The 25,502-nt window shown below is 41.2% G+C and overlaps 1 protein-coding gene across 4 annotated transcripts in view; it reads left to right on the forward strand.

The window, feature by feature from the left end:
• The window catches only part of LOC132993959 (rho GTPase-activating protein 21-like), an 80,843-nt gene that overhangs the window by 41,997 nt on the left and 13,344 nt on the right, over positions 1 to 25,502 (forward strand). For 2 of the 4 annotated variants that reach the window (XM_061063977.1, XM_061063975.1), the window contains 7 exons: positions 1,189 to 1,377; positions 4,032 to 4,053; positions 13,479 to 13,571; positions 14,724 to 14,802; positions 15,171 to 15,225; positions 17,952 to 17,975; positions 19,415 to 21,410. In XM_061063977.1, coding sequence (XP_060919960.1) covers positions 1,189 to 1,377; positions 4,032 to 4,053; positions 13,479 to 13,571; positions 14,724 to 14,802; positions 15,171 to 15,225; positions 17,952 to 17,975; positions 19,415 to 21,410 — 2,458 coding nt within the window. Of the gene's footprint in view, positions 1 to 1,188; positions 1,378 to 4,031; positions 4,054 to 13,478; positions 13,572 to 14,723; positions 14,803 to 15,170; positions 15,226 to 17,951; positions 17,976 to 18,382; positions 18,684 to 19,414; positions 21,411 to 25,502 lie in introns of those variants that run through there. The other 2 variants (XM_061063976.1, XM_061063978.1) reach the window with 2 other exon arrangements.

Here is a 25,502-nt window from a genome sequence, read left to right on the forward strand (position 1 = left end):
AAGACTGAAACTCAATTACAGCCTTTTTAAATCAATCAATTCATAAATCTTTATTTGTGTAGCCCCAATTTATAACAAATGTTGTTTCAATCTCTTTGTTTTATTATTTAGACTCAACATTAATCCACCATGAGCACATTACTTGGCAACATTAAACAGAGTCACAGTGGTAGGAAAACATAACTTTTAACAGACAGGAACAAGTTTTTTTGATTGTGCACTTTTACTTAAGATACACAGAACTAACCTTTCAAAGATAAGCCCTCTTGTTAACACTCATATTATTCCAAAAAGAGTTATTATCTGACCGCCAAATTACATTCTATTATTTAGCATTGACAACCAAACCGAGCGTGACTGTGAAGAATCACCATCAGGGGATTTTTCTGTGTTTTTATATCAAGTTGATGAATAAGATCAATGCTCAGCTGTCAGTGAAATCACTTGGCGTTGTTCAAGCAAAACAACTCTGCTTACACCATGACGAGGTGTGAAGAGAATGATGTGACTGTCCTCTTTTTGTGGGTGTGAGAGTTTTATGATCACTGTGTCATTATTTTCACCAACACATTTGTTTTATTTGTTGGGGAGATGTGCATCAACAACAGCAGTGATTCTTCTTGGGGGTCCTATGATACATTTTGAGGTGGAATGAATAGAATTTGGTAGTTTAATTCACATCATCATGCTGAGATTTGCCTGACAATTTGAATTTGTTATTTTATGCTGTTTTGTCTGATAAAATAATCTGATAAGTCATAAAGTGGTTTTATTAACAATTTTTGTCCACACTAATACCTCACAATTGAGTCTAATGCTAGTAGTGATCCTAAAGCGAGAGGTCGGTATGCATAACATAGCGTTAAGACTTGAAACAAGAGGAAAAGGCGGGAGTTCTGGGTCTATATGTCACAGTGTCTGCCACCCAGCCTCTCCAAAACTCCCAATTTAATGTCTTATATCAAACTTGATGTTTAATTTAATGGTAAAGAATTTTTTTTTTACATCTCTATGCTAAGTTATTCTAAAGCTAAGCTGGCCTCTGCTATCTGAATTGACCTTACAGGCTTCAAAGTGCTATCTGATGTTCTCATCTAACTCTCAACAAGTCATATGACTGGTCATTTTTTATCTGTTTAAATTTTTAAGATCAACTCTGACATCTGTTGTTGTTTGTCCTTCTTTCAGGCCAAGCAGAAGGATGGGTTGGATCAGAGTGAGGCATCAGCTCTGGCCTCTCCTGGGGCTGAGGAGGAGCCTTTCTCCTGGCCGGGGCCGAAGACGCTTCACTTGCGCCGGACCTCACAAGGCTTCGGGTTCACACTGCGACACTTTATCGTCTACCCGCCTGAGTCTGCCGTCCACAACTCTCTGAAGGTGAGAGAATGTCATATCTTATTCCTCTGATGACACTAAAATCAAACAATCAACTCTAATATTTCTTCATCATATTTTTCATATATTAACAGCAAAAATGAAATTGAAATAATGGATTTCCTTACTTTAATTGGAGATGCCTAAAGTGACCTTGCGTTCCACTGTGTGCTGCACAAAGATCTGTGTTTAAGGCCTAATGTCCAACCTGTCCAAAATATGCTGTTGGATATGCAGCAAAGCCATGTGTGTTCGGTGAGGGAGCAGGTGTAACGTTGGCAGACACACTCGTACAGCAACTTGACCCAGCATCCTCTTGCTCAGTTTCTCTTCTTTGTGTGTTTGCTTTGGCGCTTTTGGAACCAAATGTCTCTCCAAGATACGCTGACACAGACAGTCAACCCTTGAGCACTTTGACCTGACATGATGCCATTTTCATGTCAGAAAAATAAATCATATTCGCACATATTAAACTTACTTTTCAACACATCTTCTGTCAGGCACTGAACAATATGTTATAAATATGTTCAGACAGCAGATATATTAAAAAAAGTGAACTTCTGACACATCACCTTTGGTACTGTGGCACCCTCAGCACTTACCCACCCTCCCGCGCCCATGGTTGGAAATCTGTTTTCATCTCTGGTCATTTTGTTCACCAGACTAAAGAGCAGTACATTCTTGCTATGGACCGGTCATATTGATATGCACATGTCAGTATGCAGCTGCAGCCTCTCTGTTGTTGTATCATCCCACCTGGAAGTGTGCCAGCCGTCCTCTGGACAACATCAGCACGGATCTGCCCTTTGGCATTAATCCTGTCGTTGCAGCTCTTCCTGTTTCTAATGCTCACAGGCACACACAGACTAAAGGGCTTCTGGGTAAACACTGCAGGGCTTCTGGGTAATGTTAAAATGTGCTGGTGTTTGGAGTCAGCTTATCACGGCCTCTTGACTATTAGTTTTTCTAAGTGATAATTCGGGATAAGTTGGGCTTACGTTTCTCTGAAGTGTATTTGGACAACCTCTACAGCTCTCACAGATGGATTTCCTTCAAAGTTAGCACAGTGCTGCTTGTTTATAGCTTTTGGCTTTGCTTCTACGCATTCAAAGAGAAACTGTGGCATGACAGTTAGGAGTTTCAGACTTCTGTGTAACCAAAAGATTCTCCCAAAGGCCTACTGGGGTATCACAATGTATCCCTGCCAATCCTTAGCCTCTGCGTTGAAGAAAGAGAGATTTCTGTGTACTATAAAGCAGGGTACCTTTGTTTAAAATGTATCCACAGCATCACAGTCAATCGCTTATATAGCAAGCCACAAAAACAAAATGTAGAAAACTTGCTAAATCATTGGATTTCATGAATCATTTGTATCATGCACAATTTTAACAATGATGGTTCTAGAGAACGGTGGATAAATTGCGTTTTTTCTGAAATGCCAGAGTGTTTTGGACCTAATTAGCTTGCGTATTTCAGCTCAGCAATCAAGCACAGTGAAGGGAAGGTTTTTCATAGAAGCTACTGACGAAATCATGAATCTTGCTAGAGCTCCAGAGGGTAGTGTTAGTTGGAAAACAATATTAAGACATATTTTGATTAATATTACATCATCATTTTGCATCATTAAACCTTTTCAATTCTCGAGAAATCCTTGAGGGAAAGCTCTCATTTATGACGATGTCGAGAGTACAATTAAAACTCAAAACAGACTAAATACATGGATTATAAAACCAGAAGCCAGCAGAGCAGGGGACCACAGTTAAAAACATTTACACTCATGAACACAGTGATTTGTAATCTTGTTTTTAAATTGACCCACGGTAACCATTGCATTGACTTTTAATGTGTTTTGTCATTTGTTCAAAGTGTGAGCAGCTCAAACGGTAATGTGGAATGTTAGTGTCTTCAAAATCAAGTTTATGCCCTTAAAACATTTTGAAAAATCTTGAATATTGCAGTCTTACCAGACAATTTGGGGCAATTAATTCAGTTTGAAACACTGACAAAGAGCTTACAGTCGTCTGCACAACGGTCTGAACAAATAAACTAACTGTTAAGCTTAAGTTTGTGCCCTTTAGCTGACTGTCTTGAGCCTCATGTAACCATCTTATCATAAGACTTGATTCTGGGAAAAAGTCAAAGTGAGACCTTCTCTTTAAATCCGTCAGGTCGCACTCACTGTAAACTCTCACCAGTCTTCCCATTACGTAACCCAAACCAACGGGGACTGGGTTTAAAACATTTCATGATAATTACTCTGAGCGTCTTGGATTGGAGTTGTTGATTAATCGCAGTTTGAGGATATTGGGTTTAGCTTGAAGAGGGGTCAGAGCATCTTAAGGAGAGCTTTGGGAGTGTGTGGAGGTCTTAAAGGATACATGGAGAACATATGTGTCACTGAGGGGAGCGGGATTAAAGCCGCAGTGTGTGGATTTTTCACCAAAGCTCAGAGGGAAATTAAGGTTTTATGTGTGAGGGGAAAGTAAATAACATCAACATGGCTATAATGCTGCTTTTCTGACCACATCGGGCACTAAACAATGTTATCGCTCATCACAAATTTTTCTCATATCCTGCAAGTCTATTAGAAAAGGGAACAGGAGTAAGGTTGTACCACAGATCTTCTGACATTGACTCTCTTTCTTTTCCTCTTTTAGGATGAAGAGAATGGCAGCCGTGGTAAGTGTACAAAAAAATGTTTTTTATGTCTTTAAAAAAATTGCATGAATAATAGATGTGCTGTGTGATCTGGGATCAGCTGTTGAAATTAAATATAACAGAAACCATTTACCTGCATATATTCTTCAATTACTCTCCAGAATAGGGATCAAATTAGGATTGACAGTCCATTACTTTAATGTATTCTCAGGCTTTAGAAATTGAAATAGATGCATTGTGTTGATTCTTTTCATTTCCATTACTAATTAAGCCTCAATAGCTTTATAAGTGCATTGATTTGTTCTTAGTAAACAACATGCTGTAGGGGCAGCTGTCTTTTCTGCAGGCTGTCTCCCAGACCGGCAGTGTTGTGCTGCACTTTGCAGTTTAAAAGCCTCAGTCCCTTTTTCTCTTCAGAGTGGCAGTCAGAGCTGTGCTGTTAGCCTGTTAGCTTGGCAGGGCCTCGACATTCCTCATAGCATCCAGCGTACGTCTTCCTTGGTATTCTGCTCACGTCTGCAGCCCAGCATGAATGCAGGAGGATTCCTCTGCTGCGGTTCATCAGAGGCCTTCTTAAACAGCCCTTCATCTCACATCTGTGTCTTAAAGAGACTCAAGCATGCGTAGAAGGGCTCCCATAAAAAATAAACCGAGACAGAACAGCAAAAATGTGGTCTCAAAGAAATAATCCAGTGTGTTTTAATTTAAATAAAAGGTCAACTTTTTTTGTGTTTTCAGATGATTAAACACAAAAAGGGTGTCAAAGAAAACACGGTTTATGTGGCCAGATTTTTTGGCTGTTGCATTATTTTCTTTGTCTGTCGTAAAAATGAAGAATATCATTGTTGGCTGTTTGTTTAGCCTGCAATGAACCCAAACACAGACCAGGTGTGATTCAGCCGATTGTTATTGCATGGGTGGACAGTGAAAGCGAAGAGGTCAGGGTTAGAGGAGGGAAAGTGCACTTTCTTTGTGATAAATGTGACTCTTAAACTCCTCTCAACGGGAAATTGAGAGATTCCTGCAAGTGTCCCTCATCATCCTTCTTGGCCCTCGGTGTCACATTCCTCACACTCACCCCCTCCTCTCCCATCCGAGGTTAACCCCTCCATGTCCACCAGTGTCATCCAATCAGGCCTTAAAACATGAAATAACCACAGACACTCCTGCTGTGGCAAGAAAAAAACTTTAATGGGGATTTATGTAGCTACACATTCTCGTTCTGAATTTATTTGTGTGGCTCTGCCTGAGAGATATGGTCATGTAAAACTCACTTGTGTTAGTGTTAAGTAGTGTGAAGTAAGTGCATGAGAACCATTCATCGTGGGGCTGAATAGCTGGTGAATAATGATCCTCGCCTGTAGAGCCCCTGCGGTGACACAGGAAGTCCCTTGGCTTACTTCCAGCTTGTCATAAATCCTTCTGCGCCTCTCAGCGGGCTCACAGACACTGATGATGCTGACAGGTAGTACACTCAGAAATGAATATCTATCCTCAAAACTATTTAAGACTAAAAAGTGACACAAGTCCATTGTGATATAGGTATTGTAGCGTCCATGTTTCTTTGCTCCTATCCTACCTTTAACTGAATATAAAGATGGATGACGCATCTCCTCCTGTTTCACAAAAGTAAAGCCAAAATACCCCCCACAACGAGTGCTGTAATTTTGCACATTTGGAAATCTTTGTTGGCTTAGCAGTGTTTAAGGCCCGCCCCTTCTGCCAACCAAAACTCAGGTTGGTACAGTCTACTGCAGAACAGTTTCTTGTGATCTGTTTGGAGCAGACACTCAAAAGTTATGGAAAAATGAACGACTGACGTGAAAGTCTTTGTTATGTTTCCCCTCGCTGTTCCTCCTCGACTCTGCTAATCCGGCAAAGAACGCTGCAGGAACCACGTTTGCAAACAGAGCTGTCAATCATCAATCACCAACAAAAACTAAACTTCTCAGGAAAATGAGCACAGAGACATGAAACAGGACGATAAGAACTAACTTTAATGACAAAAACCATATTTGAGAAAACAATAGTTTTTAGTTGACGCAGGTCCCATCTGTTCACACGGAGGGGGGCGGAGCTTATGACCAATCTTGCAGCTAGTCAGTAGGGGGAACTCCAAATGTTTGGTTCACATTTGATAAGCTGTGATGTAATCCATCTTTTCATACAGTGAGTCTGCAGACAAAAAAAAAAAAAGATTCATATTGTAAACAGCTTTAAAAAAAATAAAGAAAATCAAACATGTTTGTTGTAACTGGAGGCGTCGCAGATTCAGCTTCTCTTCTGAAGGATTGTTTATGGCCAAGAACAGCCGTTGTTGTTGCCTACCCGAGGCTGTATGACTCTAGACTTTATTCTGAAACATGATGTGCCCAAAGACGGAGAAAACTAACAGCCAATGTTGTATAACAGAGATTGAATGCACCCCTTTGAATTCGCAGGTTTCACACAGATAAACGGTTAACAAGTCCAATATGTTTAGGGAATTTAAATTAATTTTGATTAGGTCACATCGTTCTGTAGTTTTCTGAGTCAGCTCTGTGATGTTCAGTTTGCTGTAGTTCAGTTTACTTGCTTGACTTTATGCCAGTGTGTGATGAGGCTGTTGGTGTTTGGAGAGTGGGGGGGGGGGGGGGGGGGGGGGCTCTTACCGACCGCATGTTGACTAGCTGGGTGTTGCCGCTGGAAACACTTCAGAGCTGCAGAAAACACACACACACACACACACAGAGAAAGACATACTCGCTGACGTAGAGTCAGGGATAAACACATGATGTACAGTTTGTAGCTGTACGTGTGGTGTGTGTGTGGTATGGATCTGTTTATTCCCCTTTCACAGTGGTTGTCTACATACCAAGCTGCTGTAATCTCAAATCTTCTTCTTTATCTCACTTCCTCTCTCTTCCTCCCTCATCTCTCTGTCTGTCCTTCTCTTCGGTCGTGTGTTTTAGCAAGATGGTTAAAAAATCCAAATGAGGCGTTTCTTGCTCTGCTTATGAAGCTTTGGTGCCGCGGCGCAGCAAGAAAAAGCAACATAAAAAGTTTCTCCATCTGTTCAAATATTTGTTTTTCAGTCAACTAGAAACACTTTTCTCTTCATTTCGTTTTTTTTCAAAGTCAGATTCGGGTTAGTTCCCATAAAGTCTGCGGAGGGAATGTAATGCAGCACAAGCAAACAGAATTCCCCAGAATCCTCCAGTGAGCTTTTAAACGCCCCACCTTCTTTAACAAAGCTCGGTCCAAAGTTTCGTCTTTGTTTCTCCTCCTCTCCGCTGCTCCTTTGCCTTCGCCTGTATCCTTTCTCTCTCTGTCTGTATATTTACTGCCAACAAAGACACTTCATGACCTGGCCTCACACTGAACTCCTCAAATCCAGTCTGATTTAATAGCGTGTTTTTCTCTCCTTCACATTCCTTGCATCCTTGATTTGTGTAGTCTTTTTATCTTGCGTGTGAGTAATTGTAACTCTAACTTGTTTATTTGTTATGACATTCTCCGCAACCACCCACATTTCAGTTGTTTAACATTTAAGCTCAAGTCATACAAGCTGTTTTAGGCTCATACTACTCACTGTTGTTAGGCTTTCTGCTCTTACAGAACGCAGTGTTCAGTGATTCATTAATAAACAGATTTACCCCTAAAGAAATCTTCACTTGGTTCTTGATTTCAGACGGACCAGGACAAAAAGCACAGATCTTTTTTTCTGCCTGGCACAACAACATCTTTGCTGAAATCTATTTTTTAACTTGCTGACTAGCGGGTAGAATAAGCCTCATGAGTTTTTAAAAATGTTTTCGAAGCAGTCTGTGACTTTTCATACTTTTAAAAAACTTTTTGTGTGTTCATTTATTTCTTTTAGCAGCCTGCATCCAGGTTATTTCAGTTTATTTCTCATTCAGTTTAACAGGGACATCAACAATTGTCCAAATGTTGTGCATGTGTGTGTTCTCTTTGTGTGTTTTTTGACTGACTTACCTCTGAATGACTTCAACAATATTTACCATTTATTTGTTTTGGAGAAAAAGTCTCTAATATCATATGTACTTTTAGACTACATGCAAAAAGAAAAAAGAGGTATAGAATAATAAATAACTTTGAGGCACATCTCTCAGGTCTATACCTCAAACCCTCTTGTTGGATTTGGGTAATTATCTTTGCAGTGTAGTGAACGCTTTATTAGAATCAAGGCTTTGAGGTTATTGACATGATTAATTGCTTCTGGAGCTAAACATGCTAATGGTTGCATCCAACTGAGTGCAGATTAACACAATGTTTCTACCAATCCTTTCAGTTTTGTTCTATTTCCAAAGGTTACAAAAAGCAGACGCCACCCATCACATTCTTTCAGAGCGTGTTGGCTCATTAAACACAGTGCTTAAAGAAACAGACAATCATTTAGGCTAAAATCAGCCCATCTGTTTCCAGATGTTTGTCACTTTATTTTCCTCACTTGAACTTGAACTCCCTCGCTAACGTAGTTTGGCTGGTTTTTACAGAAAGAAAAACAAAACACTGAATTTCTCTTTCTTTTCTGACTGCTTTGTGGTCAGAGTAATGTCAGTACATATCCCCTTTCCCCTGGGTGGATTTTGGTATTTGGAATTCCTAGAAAATAAAGAGACAGAAAGTAACAGAAAGTGCTCGACCACCTTCCTGCGTGGTGGAAAAAACACCAGGTGTGTGTGTGTGTGTGTGTGTAAATATGTGTGATGAGGGGATGAGTATACAGATGTAGCAGTGCTGTATCTACATCTGGATTTCTTTCCAATTTTAAGGAATGCTACGACGATGGAAAGGACTCATAAAGGGATCCTAGCACCTGAACACCTCGATATTCATGATATCTTATAGAAGTCGGTAGATCAAGTTAAAATTGTCTTCCAAAACGTTTAGTTTGAGGTGATTAGGGAAGGTTTGACGAGAACATTTTCACCTCAAGGGACCCTTACTAGCTTTCTAAAAGTACTACCAAGTTCTTCTAGGCCTCGTATCTCATCGTAATGTGACTTTCCCTGCAATTCCCGCCTCTAGTAACCACTGCATTTAGACATCATTTTTACCTATTTATTAACTTCCATGCAAGGACAAACTCTTGACCTGCCAGCTTTAGTGATGACAGCGCCTTTAAGTTGTATTGACACACACTGCACCAGTGTGTGCAGAGATGACTGACATAAAGCTGCGGCTGTTTACACACTTCAGATTACTGTAATGAGACCTGTCCATCTGAGGCAGGCAACAAATCCTTTAACCGTCTTCTGACACAGTTTGTACGGATGTGGGTTTGTCGAGTTTTTCACTGAGGTCAGGGCTCGAGTGTGCAGGTGTGTTTTCTATGAGGATTAAGCTTTCAAAGTAAGTTGTGTTTGGACCAGTTTGTGTGTGAACTGCACCGAGTGTTTCTTCATGGGAACGGGAGAAAGAGAGAAAGAATGACAGTATTTGTTTTCAGCGAGGCTTCGTCTGCTGTCTTTGAGAAATCCTGTTTCTTTGAGCAGAAGTCTGACAACAAAGCGCGCTGTGCTTTTTGAAGGGAGCCAGAGTTTAAGTATTTATGTGTAGTGTTCTTGTGCTTTGACCTTCTCTCCACAGTATGGGGGGGGGGGGAGCTGTGCCAGGATTTTATGCATCGCATTTTCATATTTCTCTGTTGCAAGAGACCTGATACAGATAACCATCTAAACATACACACAGCCCTCCTCCTCCTCCTCCTCCTCAGTGTTTGAAGTGATGGGAAAGTAGAAGACAAACACTTCCTTTAAGAACCACAGTGAAGAAAAAGCATACATCTGCATAGTTTTTTGTATATTGTTTTTTACTTGACCATTTGTGCGAGGTTGTGTTCCTTATATACGTGAGAGTGACATGATTGGTTAAGAGCAGGGAGTTGGATGGAGAGGTATTACAACAGGGTTAATGCAGTGAGCGGGCAGCAGGCCCAGCCCTCTGAAGAATAACATTATCTAACCCAAAACAACAGGGGAGCGGGGGGGGGGGGGGGGGGGGGGGGGGGGGGGGGGAGTGGGAGAGAGTGGGGGAGAGGAGGAGCTGGCCGACACAAGCGAGCCCAGCTGTGCAGTAAGGGACCAAAGCCAAACCAGAGCTTGTTGAGGCCAGAGAGCAGTGCTAGCACACAGCCAGTGGACGACCAGAGACCGAGCACTGAAGGATTAGACCTTAAATATGCTTTTATAAAACTTATAGGGATGAGAAAATTCACTTTTTTTGCTTCTCATGTAATTGAGTTATCATTTAAAATAAGACATTTGTCAGTTTGCCTGTGTCAAGATATGTTTGAGACAACAACAAACTAGATAAAACTGAGGCTTTTAAGCAAATTGAGGCTGTCATGAATGTCCTATTATTCAATTTAAAAAGTCATCATTGTATTTGTAAAAATTGCAGGAATCCACATAGAAAAAGTGAGAATGTGTCAATTACTTCTACTAAGGGAGCCGTTTTTTTTAAACAGCATAAAAGTTACCGTGACTGATTATTTGAAAATGACAGAAAGAAAAGCACAAGAAAAAACACAAAATGCAATTTCTGATAACCTCTCAAACAAACAAACAAATATCTGAAAAAATCTAAGTGATTGTGTGTGTTGGTCACATAAGAAGGGTAGTTTTCTTTAAATTAATTATGATCTTAAATCGTAGACACAATTATCAGTAAATAAATCAATAAAAACTTTATTGCATCATAAATCATGGACAAAGGGGATACTGGTTAGACGCAGGGCTCATTGAAACAGCACTTTTAATGTCATTGCTGTTAACACTTAGCAACTTAAGAAAAGTTCACTTATAACTTGCTGAATTATATGTTCATGCTTGTTTTGACTCACCAGATTCAGTGTTTTGGATGCTAGATAGAAAATAATTGACTGGAAACATAACTAAAGCATGATGAGTTAGTTAATAAAAATGTAACTGTCATGGCTGCCTGAAGCAATGCTTCACTGATTTGACATTTTAATGTGTCAAACTCAAACAATTTTGCTCGCACTGTGGTCTTAACAAACATGGAGTCATATCAACATTCAAGCGTGCACCTGCTGCCAGGTTGTAAAATCTTATCAAGAGTATTTAGTGCTGTGTCCACTGTGGAAAACATTTCCCCCCAAGAGCAGCCTAGGTTATCTAAACATCATTTTGTATATTGGAGCAGCTCAGAGTCTTTTTGAGGCAGGCTGATGTTGTATTTCTTTAATCCACGCGGTCGTTTTTGATTCTGTAAGACAGTTGGCAGCATTAAAAATGTCCAAAGCTTTAGATTTCCAGGTTTAATCCCGTTCATCCAGCTGCAGGGGCCCGTGGAAACTTCCAGAATCCAATTTGTGCTGCGGAGTTGAAGCTCGATGAGATTGGCTCTGGATTGGTCAAAGAGCGATAGAGAGAGCAGGAGGGAGGAGGGTGGGGGGGAGGGGGAGGCATTTGTTGACATCGGTACCTACATGAAGGGTCAGCCATGCCTGACATCGTGCCAGTGATGTAACTCAGAAATGCATGAGTGCAGTTTTTCCATCATTCGGTTGGAGTTAGAGCCACAATGGAGCAATTAAGTTTATCATAAATCATTTTTTTTGTCGTGTAATCAACCACCAGGTCTTCTAGCAAAATAATAACCTGCAATAACATGATGGAAACTAGAGTGTTGCCCTTTTCCACTCTGATACAGAGCAGTGATTTTATGTGCTACACTGCCTTCTACTGGATCAGACAAAAGCCTGCAGGACCCCAATCTAACTGTATTTCTTTTTAAATATTGTGTTCACAAATACAAATACAGTTCAACTTCAAAAAAGGCTAACATGGGTATCAAATCTGTGCTCGTCCTTTCTATAAAAATGTGTATTTAGCTGTTTTTCCCCCTTGATTACATCTAATCTAATCAGACCTGAGAGTGAGATAAAAAAAAAAGATGTCACTTAAAGGTCCCTTTTTAAGTTGTTACTTTTACAAATGATCAAACTGTTTATCCCTGGATCCGAAGGCTTTTTTATTTTAATTTTTACATAGATTGCAGTTACACTTTCAGCCACAAGAGGGAGTGTTCTGACCACCTCACTGTCGTGACAATGTTACTGCAGGTAAAAGTCATTTAAGGTGACATGCCAGCTTAACAGCAGCTCGTGCTGTAAAGGTAGTCCACATATCCGTTTTATTTTAAGTGTTTATTGATAGTCTGAGCTTGAGACTTTCACTTTACACATTTGGATTCAACTTGAGCAAACTGATGAGTGAAATCTCTCTCCCCTCCTCATCTTTGAATTTGCTCCTGTGCAACACTTTGAACCCACATCTGCTGCAGTCCAGCTGTTCGGAGATCTGCAGAGGGTCATAAATGCATGTTGCTGCTGCTGCTGCTGCTGCTGTGTACATGTAAAGCAGAGTGTTTATGAAAAGAGCATGTGTATTAGCCGGAGTTCCCTAAGGGAGGAACAGTGGGATGCTCTGATGTTGTCTGTGGTCTCTAAGAGGCAGCTGAGGCCAGAAGAGATGGAGGCTCATTAAGGCTCAAAGAGAAAATGTATTTTGATCTATGCATAAGCTCATAATTGCTGTTTTTAAAGCGAATGTACTGTAAAAAAAAAAAAAAAAAGTAATTAGTGCTTCAATGGTCTTCTTAATTATCTCTATTTTCTCTACTCGCTTACTCATCTCTCGTCTCACAACATGGTGTGCCGTCTCTCCCTCTGTCACGTGAAATGAAACTCCCTCGAGGCTTGTTTGCATGCAGCTCTGTCAGCATGCCGTGACCTTTGCTCACTGTCCTGTTCCTGCAGCTCGGGACACGTCTGACAGCAGAGTGGAGTCAATGGAGTGAGGCATCAAGGGACAGAGGATGTGTTAGCACGAGGGACAGAGAAAAACAGTCGATGCTTACGATTTAAATTCCAATGCCACTAAATTTTAACACTGGAATCATGTTATTTATCAGTCAGGATGATATAGGACCTTGTTAATAGTCTCTTGTTATACAGTTCCTATAGCTTGGGCGTTCATATTTCCAAATGCAATCCATCACACTTAACAGGAGAAACATTTCATTCATTCATTCTGTCTTGCAATTATGTATCTCCTTGGTGAGTGGTGTTTGAATGTCAACTTTGTTTTGATAGTGCTGATAACAGATAATAATATAATCATTTAACCTTTAAGTTAGAAAGTGCTTCACAAAGGCAGCAGTCATAAAATCAGAAGACCTAACATGCATAAAAAAAAGATCACAAACAAAGATGATGATCTGTGTGGTCATCGCTCCAGCGTGAAGGTGTAAATAACACTTCAGATTGCTGCGGCTAAGTTTCTCGTTCAGTTTCAGTTTGGCCTAGTTCTGATTCTGCTGCTGCTCTTCCTCTCTGTGTGACCAATTGCCTCGGTGCATGTGCTCTCTCTCTCTCTCTCTCTCTCTCTCTCTCTCTCTCTCTCTCTCGTTGCCAGGGAGACAGAGGAATCGTCTGGAGCCAATGGACACCATATTCGTCAAGCAAGTGAAGGAGGGAGGCCCCGCCCATGGAGCTGGACTCTGTACAGGTACACACACACACACACACACACACACACACACACACACACACACACACACACACACACACACACACACACACACACACACTCTGCGGTTTCACTCCTTCTGATAACCGGCAGATCTTATGATTAACTCTGCCTGTCTTGTATTTGACCTCAAAGCGCCGTTTGATGCCAAGATTTCTTCACGTCTGTACTGTAGGTAATTCCGCTTCCTCGTAACCTGCCAGGCCAAACAGATACGAGTTACAAAATAACAGATGGCTCCTTTGTGGGAGGTTGAACAAAGTGTAATAAGCACACTGTTATTTCAGCCTTCCCCTGACTCCGTTTCTCTCCCATCTCCCACTTTGTTTCTTCATTTATCAATATGTGAATCACCCCTAATTATAAGCAGCGAAGATACTCGGAGTGAAAAAGTGAGTCAGCTCCTTTTTCATTTTCATGAAACGTAAGTGACAACTGAAGCTCCGCGCTCTCTGCTGTCAGCGCTATTGCCCCGGTTAGCACTCAGTGTTACAGGAAATGTTAAGTGGCCTCTAAACTGTCTGCTTTTTATCTGTCCTCGCTCTCCCCCTCCTGGGACGAGAGAGAGCTCTGTTTTCCCACAATTATCTCCTTTCTCCCCCAAAGCTCACCTCCCCACTCTTCCTGTAAGATGGCCATCTTCAGAAAACTTGAATGGGGATGGATCCTCACATGGGGTCCTTTAAATAAACAAGTATTGGTATGCCGCTTTTGATCGAAGCTCAGATGGGTGTTTGTGCTGGAAGCCGCTCCTCCAGAGTGGTTTCCTCTGTTCATAACCACAATGACTGGATGCCAGATGATTCTCTCTGGGATACAGAATTTATTTGAGGGATTTATAGATTTTTTGTTTTTTAATTGGGCATCATGTGCCTTTATTAGAGAGATAAGACAGTGGGTAGAGCTGGAAATCGGGGAAAGAGAGAGAGGGGAATGAGGGTTTGGCGTTATTGAGTTGGTTGTGTGCTAAGAAAAATGAACGAAATTAATTTAAATAGACTGGCCTCTTTGTAATATTGTAATATCCCATCCCATATGTGAGATTTTTATCAGTTCATGGACCAACTAGTTTGTCTCGTTTCTGTTCAGAGCAAATATCAGGCTTGTAATTGAATCTCTTATTCGTTCCAGGGGACCGGATAGTGAAGGTGAATGGAGAGAGCATCATCGGAAAGACCTACTCACAAGTCATAGCCTTGATCCAGAACAGGTGAGTTCCTCATCATCCGTCATTTATTATTATGGGTCATTTGAAGGCAAAAACCTGACTGACTCCCACCCTGAGTTTACATCTGATTATTTATTACAACACTCACCTGAAGGTTTCTGGACTAACACATAACATAATCTGTTATTTAACTTTTTAGTTTTCCAGAGCTTAACATTTCCTCATCCCCTACAACAAGAGCATGTGTAACATTCATTCACACTTCATTACACTGCAGCTTTTAAAAAGTTGGAGTTCATAAGTTAAACTTGCTCCATGAAGAAGCGCCGATGCTTTGAGCTATTTGGTTGAAACAGTTTCTCTTATTCTCACGTTCACTCTGATTCTATCTCGCCCGTTTCATCCCTCAGCGATGCCTCACTGGAACTCTGTGTGATGCCAAAGGATGAGGACATTCTGCAGCTGGTAAGCATTCAGTCATCAGTAAATATTACAAGTGTGCTTGAGAATGAACCTTTTTGTTGATATAATACCAAACCGTACAAATTGGATTAATAATCATTCCCAGATTTGAAACCCGAGTTGTCAAAGGTTGGTCTTATTAGAATGACGGTGTTTTGTTTTCTTCAACCTCACCATAACGGGCATGTATTGGCCGTGTCTTGTTTGTTCAACCTCTGAGTAAACATTAAAATGTTAAAATGACACATTGTGGTTTTATGGGGCGGGGCAGTTGATTAAGATATCCATCCCTTTTATAGGTTGTCAGATTTGGTTAATGAACACAGGCTGTTCTGTCTGTTAACAACTTCCCTGTTAGGTCACTTCACTTAACTGTTGTTTACAGAGAAATACCTCCACGCCCTAAAATAAAAACAAGTTATTTTTACTTTCCTGTACACAGGTTAAACTAACAAAAACAACTTTTTTATTGATTAGCTGCTATGTTGGCGGATGAAAAAGCCAAAATCATGAGAATACTACTCCTTTAACAGTAGCCTGGAAAATGTTCTATAAAGCAAAAGCCACAGTCTGACTGAATGACAGAGAAATGGTTGACTATCCAGAACTTATCTGATAAGCCTCTTGTTGGCTCAGTCTTGATTGGACCTTAATTATTTTATTGGACGCAGAGGATTATTACGACAACGGTATGATGATTCAAGATGAAATCAAATGTGTCTTGGGTTTATGATTAACAAACAGTGTGTTTGGAATGGTTAATGCAGGGATCATTTCTGAGTTTTTGTAAAAGAGTGGGTGGTAAGTTTATGCTAAAGATTTGAAATATGATAACAAAGTGGTCTGATGTGTTGACAGATTGTTCTTTATGCTCAGTTTTACACATGTAAAAATATGGACGGTGTGGGGAGGCCTCTGGTTAAAGGTGACAATCAGTCTTGTCGGCGTACTTCTGATCTTGATTGACTCATCGATTTATGGTGTGCTCGTTTAAAAAAAAGAAAAAGAACTTGATCATTCAGTGAGAAAACAGCTAAAAGAAGGAGAAGCGCTAACCTTCATACCACAGCCCCCCTGTGGTCTTCACACTGATGAGCTCATCGATGCAAAAACAACCAGCCCACGCCATCAGTCAGGGTCCAGAGCCCCACAGACGATAAAAACCAGCGCCTGGCCACCTCAAATCAGTCGTCACACATTATTCACCTCTCTTTGGGAAATTCTCTCTCGGAGCAGAGCACTGAGTCAGATCCCACTGTGTTGCTAAATTCCACACATAGCTTGTTAGCTTGGCCGCAGCTCACCAAAAGCCACAGAAACTTGCTTTTGGCATTTTGGAAAGAGTCTGAGCGCTCACAAGGCTGAGGGATTTGAATGGAGCAATTAGCTGTTGTTTTGTTATTGAGCGAAAAACTTCATTAGCAATTCAATTCAATGTCAGATGTGCCAGATTGGGTTTGTTCTCTGCTCACAGTTCTGTAAAGTCCAGCTGCCATTAGACAGATTTATTGGCTTTAAATGGTGCATAATGTTGCAATAAACATATGTATCAAAGATGAAATGAAAAAAACATGAAAACAAGATGTGATTACACTGGTTCATGTGTCTCGCTGTACATGTTTTAACTTTGTTTTCTCTATGTTTGTATCTCAATGAGTATGAAAGTTATACAAGAAAATATGAAAACAAGATGTGATTAAAGCGGCATATGTTTCTATTTTCTTTATGATTTAATTTGCTTTCTCTCAGTATTTAAATAATTACATAGATCAAAAGAAATTGAAGAATAATTCCAGTAAAAAATATTTACTACTATGCCTCTTAAGGATGCTATGTTTGACATATTTTTCTCATTTGAACAAGAATAAAGACACACACACAAAAGAAATACTTGGTTTTTCACCTACAATTTTAAGTTATTGATCCAGAGTTCAGAATAACATAATTCCGTCGGAGTTGTTTGATATGGATCAATGGAGGAGGAGTCTTTAGATTTATCAGTGTTTGGTTTAAAATGTGTTTTTGTTTGTCTGTTTTTGTGTTTTGGGAGTCACTGATCCCACTCCCACTACCAGAGGGAGTGCAGCTGCAGTCAGCTGACTCCCTCTCAGCTCACTGTTTACAGGAGTGAGTAAGTGAGTGAGGGAGGAAGCCAGCGCAGATCAGGCAAGGCACGCTGCTATGCTCACCCAAAAGCCGAACATATGATAAAGCGAATTGTCTAACAGATGAGCGTAAGGCTGACAGAGAGGAGGAAAGAGGCTAGGAGAGAGTGTGTGTTCGCTGACATGCTCCAGAAACCAGAGAGGGGGAGGGGAGGTACCACAGCAAGCAGGTGAGAGTGACAGAGCAAAGGAAAGAAATGCTGAGTAGAAAGAGAGAGAGAGAAAGCCAGCTGAAACCAGCTTACTGTATTTTGACAGCAGCTGTGTTGTGGGTAGAGGAAGACAACTGGTAAGAGGAGAAAATAATGGGGATGAAGAGGAACTCTGAGGATATTCAGGTCTGCGAAGGACGAATTTGACCTCTATTCTTCTTTCTTCTACTCCTGACTGATGCTTCTGTTCAGCGTTTCCAAACCAGAATGTATTTTTATCCTGTGCTGAAGACTTGGAAGTTGCCTGTCTCACCTCCATCTGAGAGCTCTAATTTCTTTTTGCTCACCTGCCTTCTTTTCTCTATTCTCTTTTTTCCTCTTTGCTTGCACTTCTCTCACATGTGGACTACAGTTTTCAAGAGATATCACTGCTCTGGTAAGAAGGTTAACTAATCTCTTCCCTCACACTTCTCATAACATGTTGCACCACCTTTAGAGCCTGTGTTTTCACATGTAGAAGCGGGCAAGTCCCTAAAATTTCCAAAATATACTTCCTCTACTTTTCTGTATTTGTAATGCGGTTGTGGTTTTGTGCTGGAATTTCTTTCATTTTCCTGAGTAGCAGGTTATGCGGGCATCATATGTCCGTCGACTTCAAACATATTGCTCTGTACTTTCCGTGTCGAGGAAATTGGTTTCAACTTAACTGTATGACTTATGCAAATCCAGAGGGAGCAATCCAGCAGCACACTTACTGCTGTAGCTGAAGTGAAATTGTAATCTGACACCCCAGGTAGAGTGCTATCGATTAAAGTCCAACAGCACGACTCTCTCCCTTTCATTTTCTCAAGAGCTTGTGTGCCGAAGGGATGAGTGAGGAATCGTAGTGTTCAATATGCAACCAGGAGTTTCTTTCCTGAAGCAACCCGTGGTGATCTTTCACTGGACAGACAGCAGGCTAACATCTAGAGACATTTGAAGGTTTTTCTTCCAGTTATAATCAAGGAAAGTACCGCAGTTGCTACAGTAAGGGTATAGTTGTGGAGCCATGCTGACAGAAGTAACGTTAACTGCCAAACGCAGGCAGAGGCGTCCCCCGTTTACCCTCACCTCATGCCTCAGGTCACACTCTCCAGTACCAAAGGTGGGTAAGCCCCTCGAGCTTAATCCCCAACTCTGGCTCCATGGGGTTATTGTGTACTTTCCAGCATTCTCTTTCTACTTATTTGCCTATCTGGCTCTTGGACAACTATTGTTTCTCAGGGCTGCTAATTTGTTTCATTGCATGCTGCATTTTTGTTCAAGATTGAGAAACTGTTAACAGTTTCAAGTGTTCAAGTGTTGTTTGATTTGGAGCGAGCTGGAGCGCTGTGTCTACTTTTAGAATGCTGCTGTTTTGTTTTTATAGACAAGCTGAATCCAGTTGTCACTTACAGTTCTCTGAGGGAATGCAGTAACGGTGTTTACTTTGCTGATAATCTCATCAGCTTACACAAAGACTCTTGTCAGTAAATGACTTCCATAACCATTCTTTCTCTACTCTCAAGATGCCAGAAAAGACATTGCCATGGTGTAGTTAGGGTATAATAGAAAAAAAAGGTTTATATTGTAGCTGGAAAAAAAACCCGGAGTTTTTGACATGAAGTAATAGGTGAGGTAGTGCAAAAAAAAATGTGTCATCTAGCAACGGAAGAGGTTGCCCCATCCAGCTGCCCGGTTTACAGTACTCCCTGTTCTGTACATGTCTTTTAGAGGCATCTTAGGTATCCTCCCCATGGTCCGGTATGATGTTCTCGAGGGGTTTAATGTGATCTATTTAAGAGCTTTAACCTCTCACCAAACGTAAGTGACATAATGTTCTGTAATCTCTTGCAGGCGTATTCCCAGGATGCATACCTCAAAGGAAATGAGGCATACAGCGGAAATGCCCAGAACATCCCAGAGCCCCCTCCTATATGCTACCCACGGATAGAAGTGAAGGCTGCGGGCATGGCTCAAGCGTCAGAGCCTGCCACCGTAAGTGAGACCCCCAAAGGGCCGGCTCAGGGACCAGAAAGACGAGGAGCGGCCACAGAAAAGAGCTACAGGGTGGAAATCCCTGTTCCGCCATCTCCTCCACCCCAACAGACGACAAAGTCTCAGACGGTGGTTTGTGTCTGCAATGAGAATGTCAGGACAGTTGCCATGCCTCCTGATCCAGTAGATAGGGGGTCCCGGGTGGCTCGGGTTGGTCCCAGCCATAGGACAGAAGACAACCGGTACAGTCCAACAGCGGATTCCGGCTCAGCTAGACCCAGGCCACTTATTCCCTCAATACCTGGGGGTGCACAGTTGCAGTACCCCTCTTCCCGTCAGACAGTATCCCCAGTCTACTCGCCTTCCTCAAGTTCTCGACCTAGCCCAATCTATCCTGACACCTTTTCTCCATCTGTACGAGCACCTCTTACCCTTGCCTCCCCAGACACATTCTCTGCTGCCATTTCACAAAGCGCCAACCTCTACTCACCCTCTCCAACAGCACCATCAACATCTCCTCACCAGAACATTGACTGGAAAAACTACACCACCTATAAGGACTATATCGACTCAAAGAGGCTGCACACATATGGCTGCCGCACAATCCAGGAGCGCTTGGACAGCTTGCGTGCAGCTGCCAATTCCACATCAGCTTATGCCCAGCAACGTCAGCCGCCTCCCCCAAGCACAAGTCAGAGAGGGGTGCCAGTCTTCCAGGGCAGACGAAGAAGCACCTCCAATGAACGTGGGGTGGATGCTAGTATCCACGGTTCTGCATTGACCCCATTACGTAGTGCCTCCCAAGAGAGGCTTGGGGGTGGAACAGAGAGGGCAATACCAATCAGGAATTGGCCTCGAAGTGCGTCAGAGGATGCTCTGCCTTTCTCGAGCCCCACAGGAGTCACCAAAGCTCGGGCCCGGTCTTGTGACTACCTGGGGCATAGACCTGGAGAGCCAGGTGGGGCGTTCTTTGAAGAAAGAGCAGGGTTGGAGGACAGGCCGCTAACGTGCCAGATCGAGGAAGCCAGTAGTAGCAGGCCAGGAGCAGGTCTGAGAGCTTTACCTCACCTGAACAGGAGTCTCAGTGGCCAGGAACCAGAGGTTCGAAGAAGTGGATTATCTAACTCTGCTTTAGCTGCTCCTGTGTTTACTAAAGGTACGACAGATTCTGTTCTACCATCAAGGACAGACAGTGTAATTTTGAGACCATCACGTTTGCCTGTCAAGAACTCCTTCTCAGACCTCTCGCCTGCCTTATCGTCCACCAAAACCAAGGACCCTCCTAAAGACCAAAGAGCTAACATCATGGGCAACCACCTGGGCTACTCATCCCCTCTGCACCTTCAGTTCAGAAGCAGGGCTGACAGTCTGAAAATGGAGAGCAGGTCTGAGGCTGGGTTGGCAGCCCGATCTTCCTCTTGCTCTGGTCCTTCTTCGAAACTGCCCATTCAGAGACAACAAGGTCTACAAGGACTACAAGGTGTAGCTGTTGCCTCTTCTTCTGGTTCCACCACTACCAATGGAGCTATGACCCAAAAGCCAAAAGCAAATGCCCCTGTACGGACTAACGGTGGTCTTTCAGAGGGTGTAGAAGGACTAGATGCAACAGTTGTTGTCCTAAGAAGAGACAAAAACTCTGGAACTCCTCACATCCGACCTCCATCCTACGTGCTAGCTGTTAATGACAACCATAGAGCAGTGACGCATAAGTCTCCACCATTGGTGAAGGCAGGCTCTGCAGATGCAGCGATGTGCTGGATGTCTAATGACATGCATCAAAGAAGGCTTGGAGACACACGACATAAGTCAGGCTCCAACAACCTTGATGACTCCCTGGATTCAATACCCTTCATAGGTAAGACTGCATTATACTCTGTACTACCACCATCCTTTTTGAGCTCCTCCTGTTTCTATAGCAACAGCAGTGACAGGGTCGTCTTGTGAAGAAATTACACAGCATGTGTTTGTGTGAGTGGAAAAGTATGTTTATGCATGAAAGCTTGGTGGACTGGATTCACACCATATTTTTTATGGAAATTTGGCTGAGAAGCATAACACAAGTATGTCCTAATAAATTAAATATAAATAAATAAAGTAGGGACTGGGCTCAAACCATGTAATTTATGAGCCCAGACCTGCCATCAAGCACTGAATAAGGGCATCAAAATGCTTGGCCTGATTTTTATCTCGTTAGCATATTAATCTGAAACTCTCTCATGTAAATGAAGAAAGGCTGTGGATGCAAATAAGGACATTTTTAGACTATTTTAAGGGAGAGCTGCTTCTCAAATTGTTGAGCTGCTTGTGCTAAAGGAATAATTTATTTTGATGCATTAAAAAGTTTGTAAAATGTATGAAAGAAATATCGAAAGACAAGTTTTTATTGACAGTTTAAGATGTTTTAGTATCTGTTCTGAAACTTGTAATGTCACCAGAATGGAAAAAATAGGGGATTCTAAGCTCCATATACAATAGATGTGAGAAAAAACTGGGCGTTATTTTTGTAAGGTGTATATTATTTCCATTGTGAAATTCTATCCAGGGTTTTTCTGCTCTAATACCTCCAGCAATCACAGGAGAAAATAACTCCTGCAGCAAAATAGGGGGTGTGTATCAGTAGCTAAAGTGTATATTTAGCATGTGGAGGCAGTTATGCTTTATGCTATTCTCGTCTTGCAAGGTGTAACTGGTGGGATTTTCATGGTATGTTCACTTCGAGGTGTATACCTTGCAAAGACGATGGCATATCTAGTGTCTTTAGAGCTCTCTTACGCTTTGTAAGTTTTGGCATTAATTTACAAAAATGCATTGAAAATCAAGTGTAAGGCCTACTTATTACGCTACAAGGAAATCCATTGTGTCTAAATGTCATCTCTGTGGATCATCACAAGTTATAGTTAGTAGCAGGAAATACCCCAGTAATTTTATTGCCTGTTAGAAAAACAAATAAAGTCTGTGCAATGTGGCGTGTTGCCATTGACAACACTTGTCCCAGGTTTTGAAGATAGTGTCATAAATACATATTGCATATTACTCGTGTTATAACCATAGCATGATATAATAAATAGGTTTTTAAATGCTAACAGAAATTGGGTGCTTATGGCATTTTGAACTCAGGATGACATCGAGCCAGGTGTGCGGTTATGTGACGGCGTGACACTGTACGGCAGGCAACATGACATACTCAAAAAATCCTTTGGCATCCGAGTAAGACAGCACCGAAAATAAAGTCAATAAGTGCACACCAGTACACACAATTACACACAACTCAGTACACTCTCCACCCACTCACTCCCTGAAAAGTCTCAAATTTCCCTCAGTGAAGTACAGCAAGAGAAACCCAAGAACATTGTCCTAATAGACTGTGACATAACAGAGAAATAAGAGCATTCCTGCAGCAATCTGCTTCAATTAGATTTCATAGTACAGTCCAAATAATGAGTGGAACAACTGCCGATTGTTAGGCGTCTGCCAAACATTATGTACTGAGAATAGATTGCATTTGGTGCTGCAAAGTGTCACGTCCCCCTCCATTTATAATGAGCAGAAAGCCTGTGGGTTTTTTCCTAAGAAACTGAAAGCATTCATGACAAAGCAACATCATGTGAGTGTAACGCAGCTCTGTATTAACTTGTCTTTGTCTGGAAAATGTGTAAGTATGTTTTCTTCTGGTAATTCTACATCTTTCCCAACTTATTGGCTGACATAACCCGACAAGCTTGAACTTGACATTGCAGTCGCATTTGACTCCACGTTAGTGACTCATCATCGACCAATGAAAGCAGCTCTTTTGCTTCATTGTGGCCCACATCCTGCAGGTGTAAAACTTGATATATCAACTTCCAGCACTTTGCTCAATGTTAACACACACCATTTTCCACCTGTCTTTCTCTAGATTGAGAATTAGATTAAATAAAAAGGTTTCTCCGTGCTCTTATTTTAACATCAGTGATGCTTTAGTTTGACAGACCTTAAAATTGTAGGTTGACATTTTGGATACATTTTCAGGGTTTGAAGATTGATATCATCTTTCGCTAGACGGAAAACTGGAAGCAATGTGAAATAGCCTAACCCACTCTGTCCAAGGATATAAAAAAAACACACAACAAGCTCTTGAATGTAATTATTATGTTTGTTCATACGTTGAAAAATTACAAATTGTGCTCTTAAAGGGTATTCAGATTTCCTATTGGGAAATGGATATTCGCCCTTGGAGTCCCACTTCACAGCAATGACTATTAGTTGATTTGAATAATTCTTAAAGTCATTTTCATGCAAAACCTGCAGAAAAGATTATCTTCAGTCTCTATTATATGGAGGTTTGTATTCCTCTGTTTTGTCTGATATTAAACAAAATACATTTTGGGTTTGACATTTGAAGACATCACCCTGGACTTGCCAAACATTTACTATTTTACAGTATTTTATAAATCAAATGATGAATTGTTCATCTTGGAAGCAATTGGCAGATGAATCAGTATTGAAAGTATTTGTCGGTCCCAGCCCTGCTGGAAAGTCTTTTGAGGCTAAGACAACCATCTCCTACTGTGAATTCATAATCAAGTGAAAACTATGTGAGTAGTATTGATGATGTAATCTACTTAGCAAAAAATGAAAAATTGCTAAATGTATAATGTATAATGTTTGAATATTTATGGATATGCATCTTCTGTTAAACTTCAAGTCCATCTTGATTTCTACAAGTGACATCCCATGAAGAATAAATTGTAATTGTACATGTCAGACATCCCTCGACTGTTGCCAGTTTCTCAGAAACTGGATTGGAAGTGATTAGATGAAATGGGCATCTTGTCTGGGTTGGCAGAAATGAGGTTTGCAGTGTACTGGGAGAAGTCTTTGAGGTTTGGGGGGGGGGGGATTTCACAGCAGTGCTCTGTAACCATCTAAAAAGCTGATCAGATGTTTCATATTATGTTGTGCCATTTGAAAGTTGAAGATTTGAATCTCTGCTTTGCAACTTGGAGGAATTTAATCATGTCGATCTTGCTTTGCCCCAGTTCTTTATAAGGATATAAACTTAATGTGACAGTTGCAGTTCTTGGGATAAATTTAGGATGATTAGAATTTTAACCAAAGTACGTATCAAAACACACAACTGTTTTATTCAGTGTTCAACATTTTTTTTCTTTGGTCCTTATTTATTCTAAAGGGACTATTAATACTGGTTGTAGTGCTGTATTTGAGCTCACCTGACTTCCTGCATCAGCAGAGCCGTTGATATGACTCATTTCTCAAGTTGTTTGTTCATTGTACACATTTATTCATTTGCTTTTTAGGGCTCGCTGACATTTGATATCAGATGTTATGACACTGTCTCGTCTGTAGTGATGTAATGTTGGCTGACTACCCTACGTCTGGGTATTTAAAGTGAAGGTGTGTACCAGTTCATCAGAACTGAAACACCTATCTACTGACTGACTGCGTCTCTGTCTGCATCACTTTGCTTACGCTCAATTAGCCCTATCACAGCTTTTTATGGCCGGCTGCTGAAATGTTTATTCAGCTGCAGATAGCAGAGATGAATAAGACTTTGTTTTTTGGTTCATTTAAATTAAATTTTTACATATCCTGTTGCAGATGACACATGAACTTAGGCTAAAGATTTACAGGAGTGTCCTGTCTGACCCCTTAGTTATTGTTGCTATGCCTGTCAGGCTTTCTGTTTTTAAAAACAGAACATTAGCTACAGTGGTAATGGTTTCAAATTGACCAAATGTTCAGTCGTTTTTATAAATAATTGGTCTTTTATCCCAGACAGAGGTAGACAACAGTAGGCTTATTATTTCCAGACTGTAGATTTTATTCGCTAAAATGACGACAGTTACTGTCAGATGTTATCAGTTAAAGCATTTAGCGTGATAGCTTATAAAGCTAGCTAATTAAATTAGGCCTTTGAGTCTCTGGCTGATCATGTAATGTGTCCTGC

Source organism: Labrus mixtus, chromosome 19 (genome assembly GCF_963584025.1).
Source record: "Labrus mixtus chromosome 19, fLabMix1.1, whole genome shotgun sequence".
Taxonomy (NCBI): domain Eukaryota; kingdom Metazoa; phylum Chordata; class Actinopteri; order Labriformes; family Labridae; genus Labrus; species Labrus mixtus.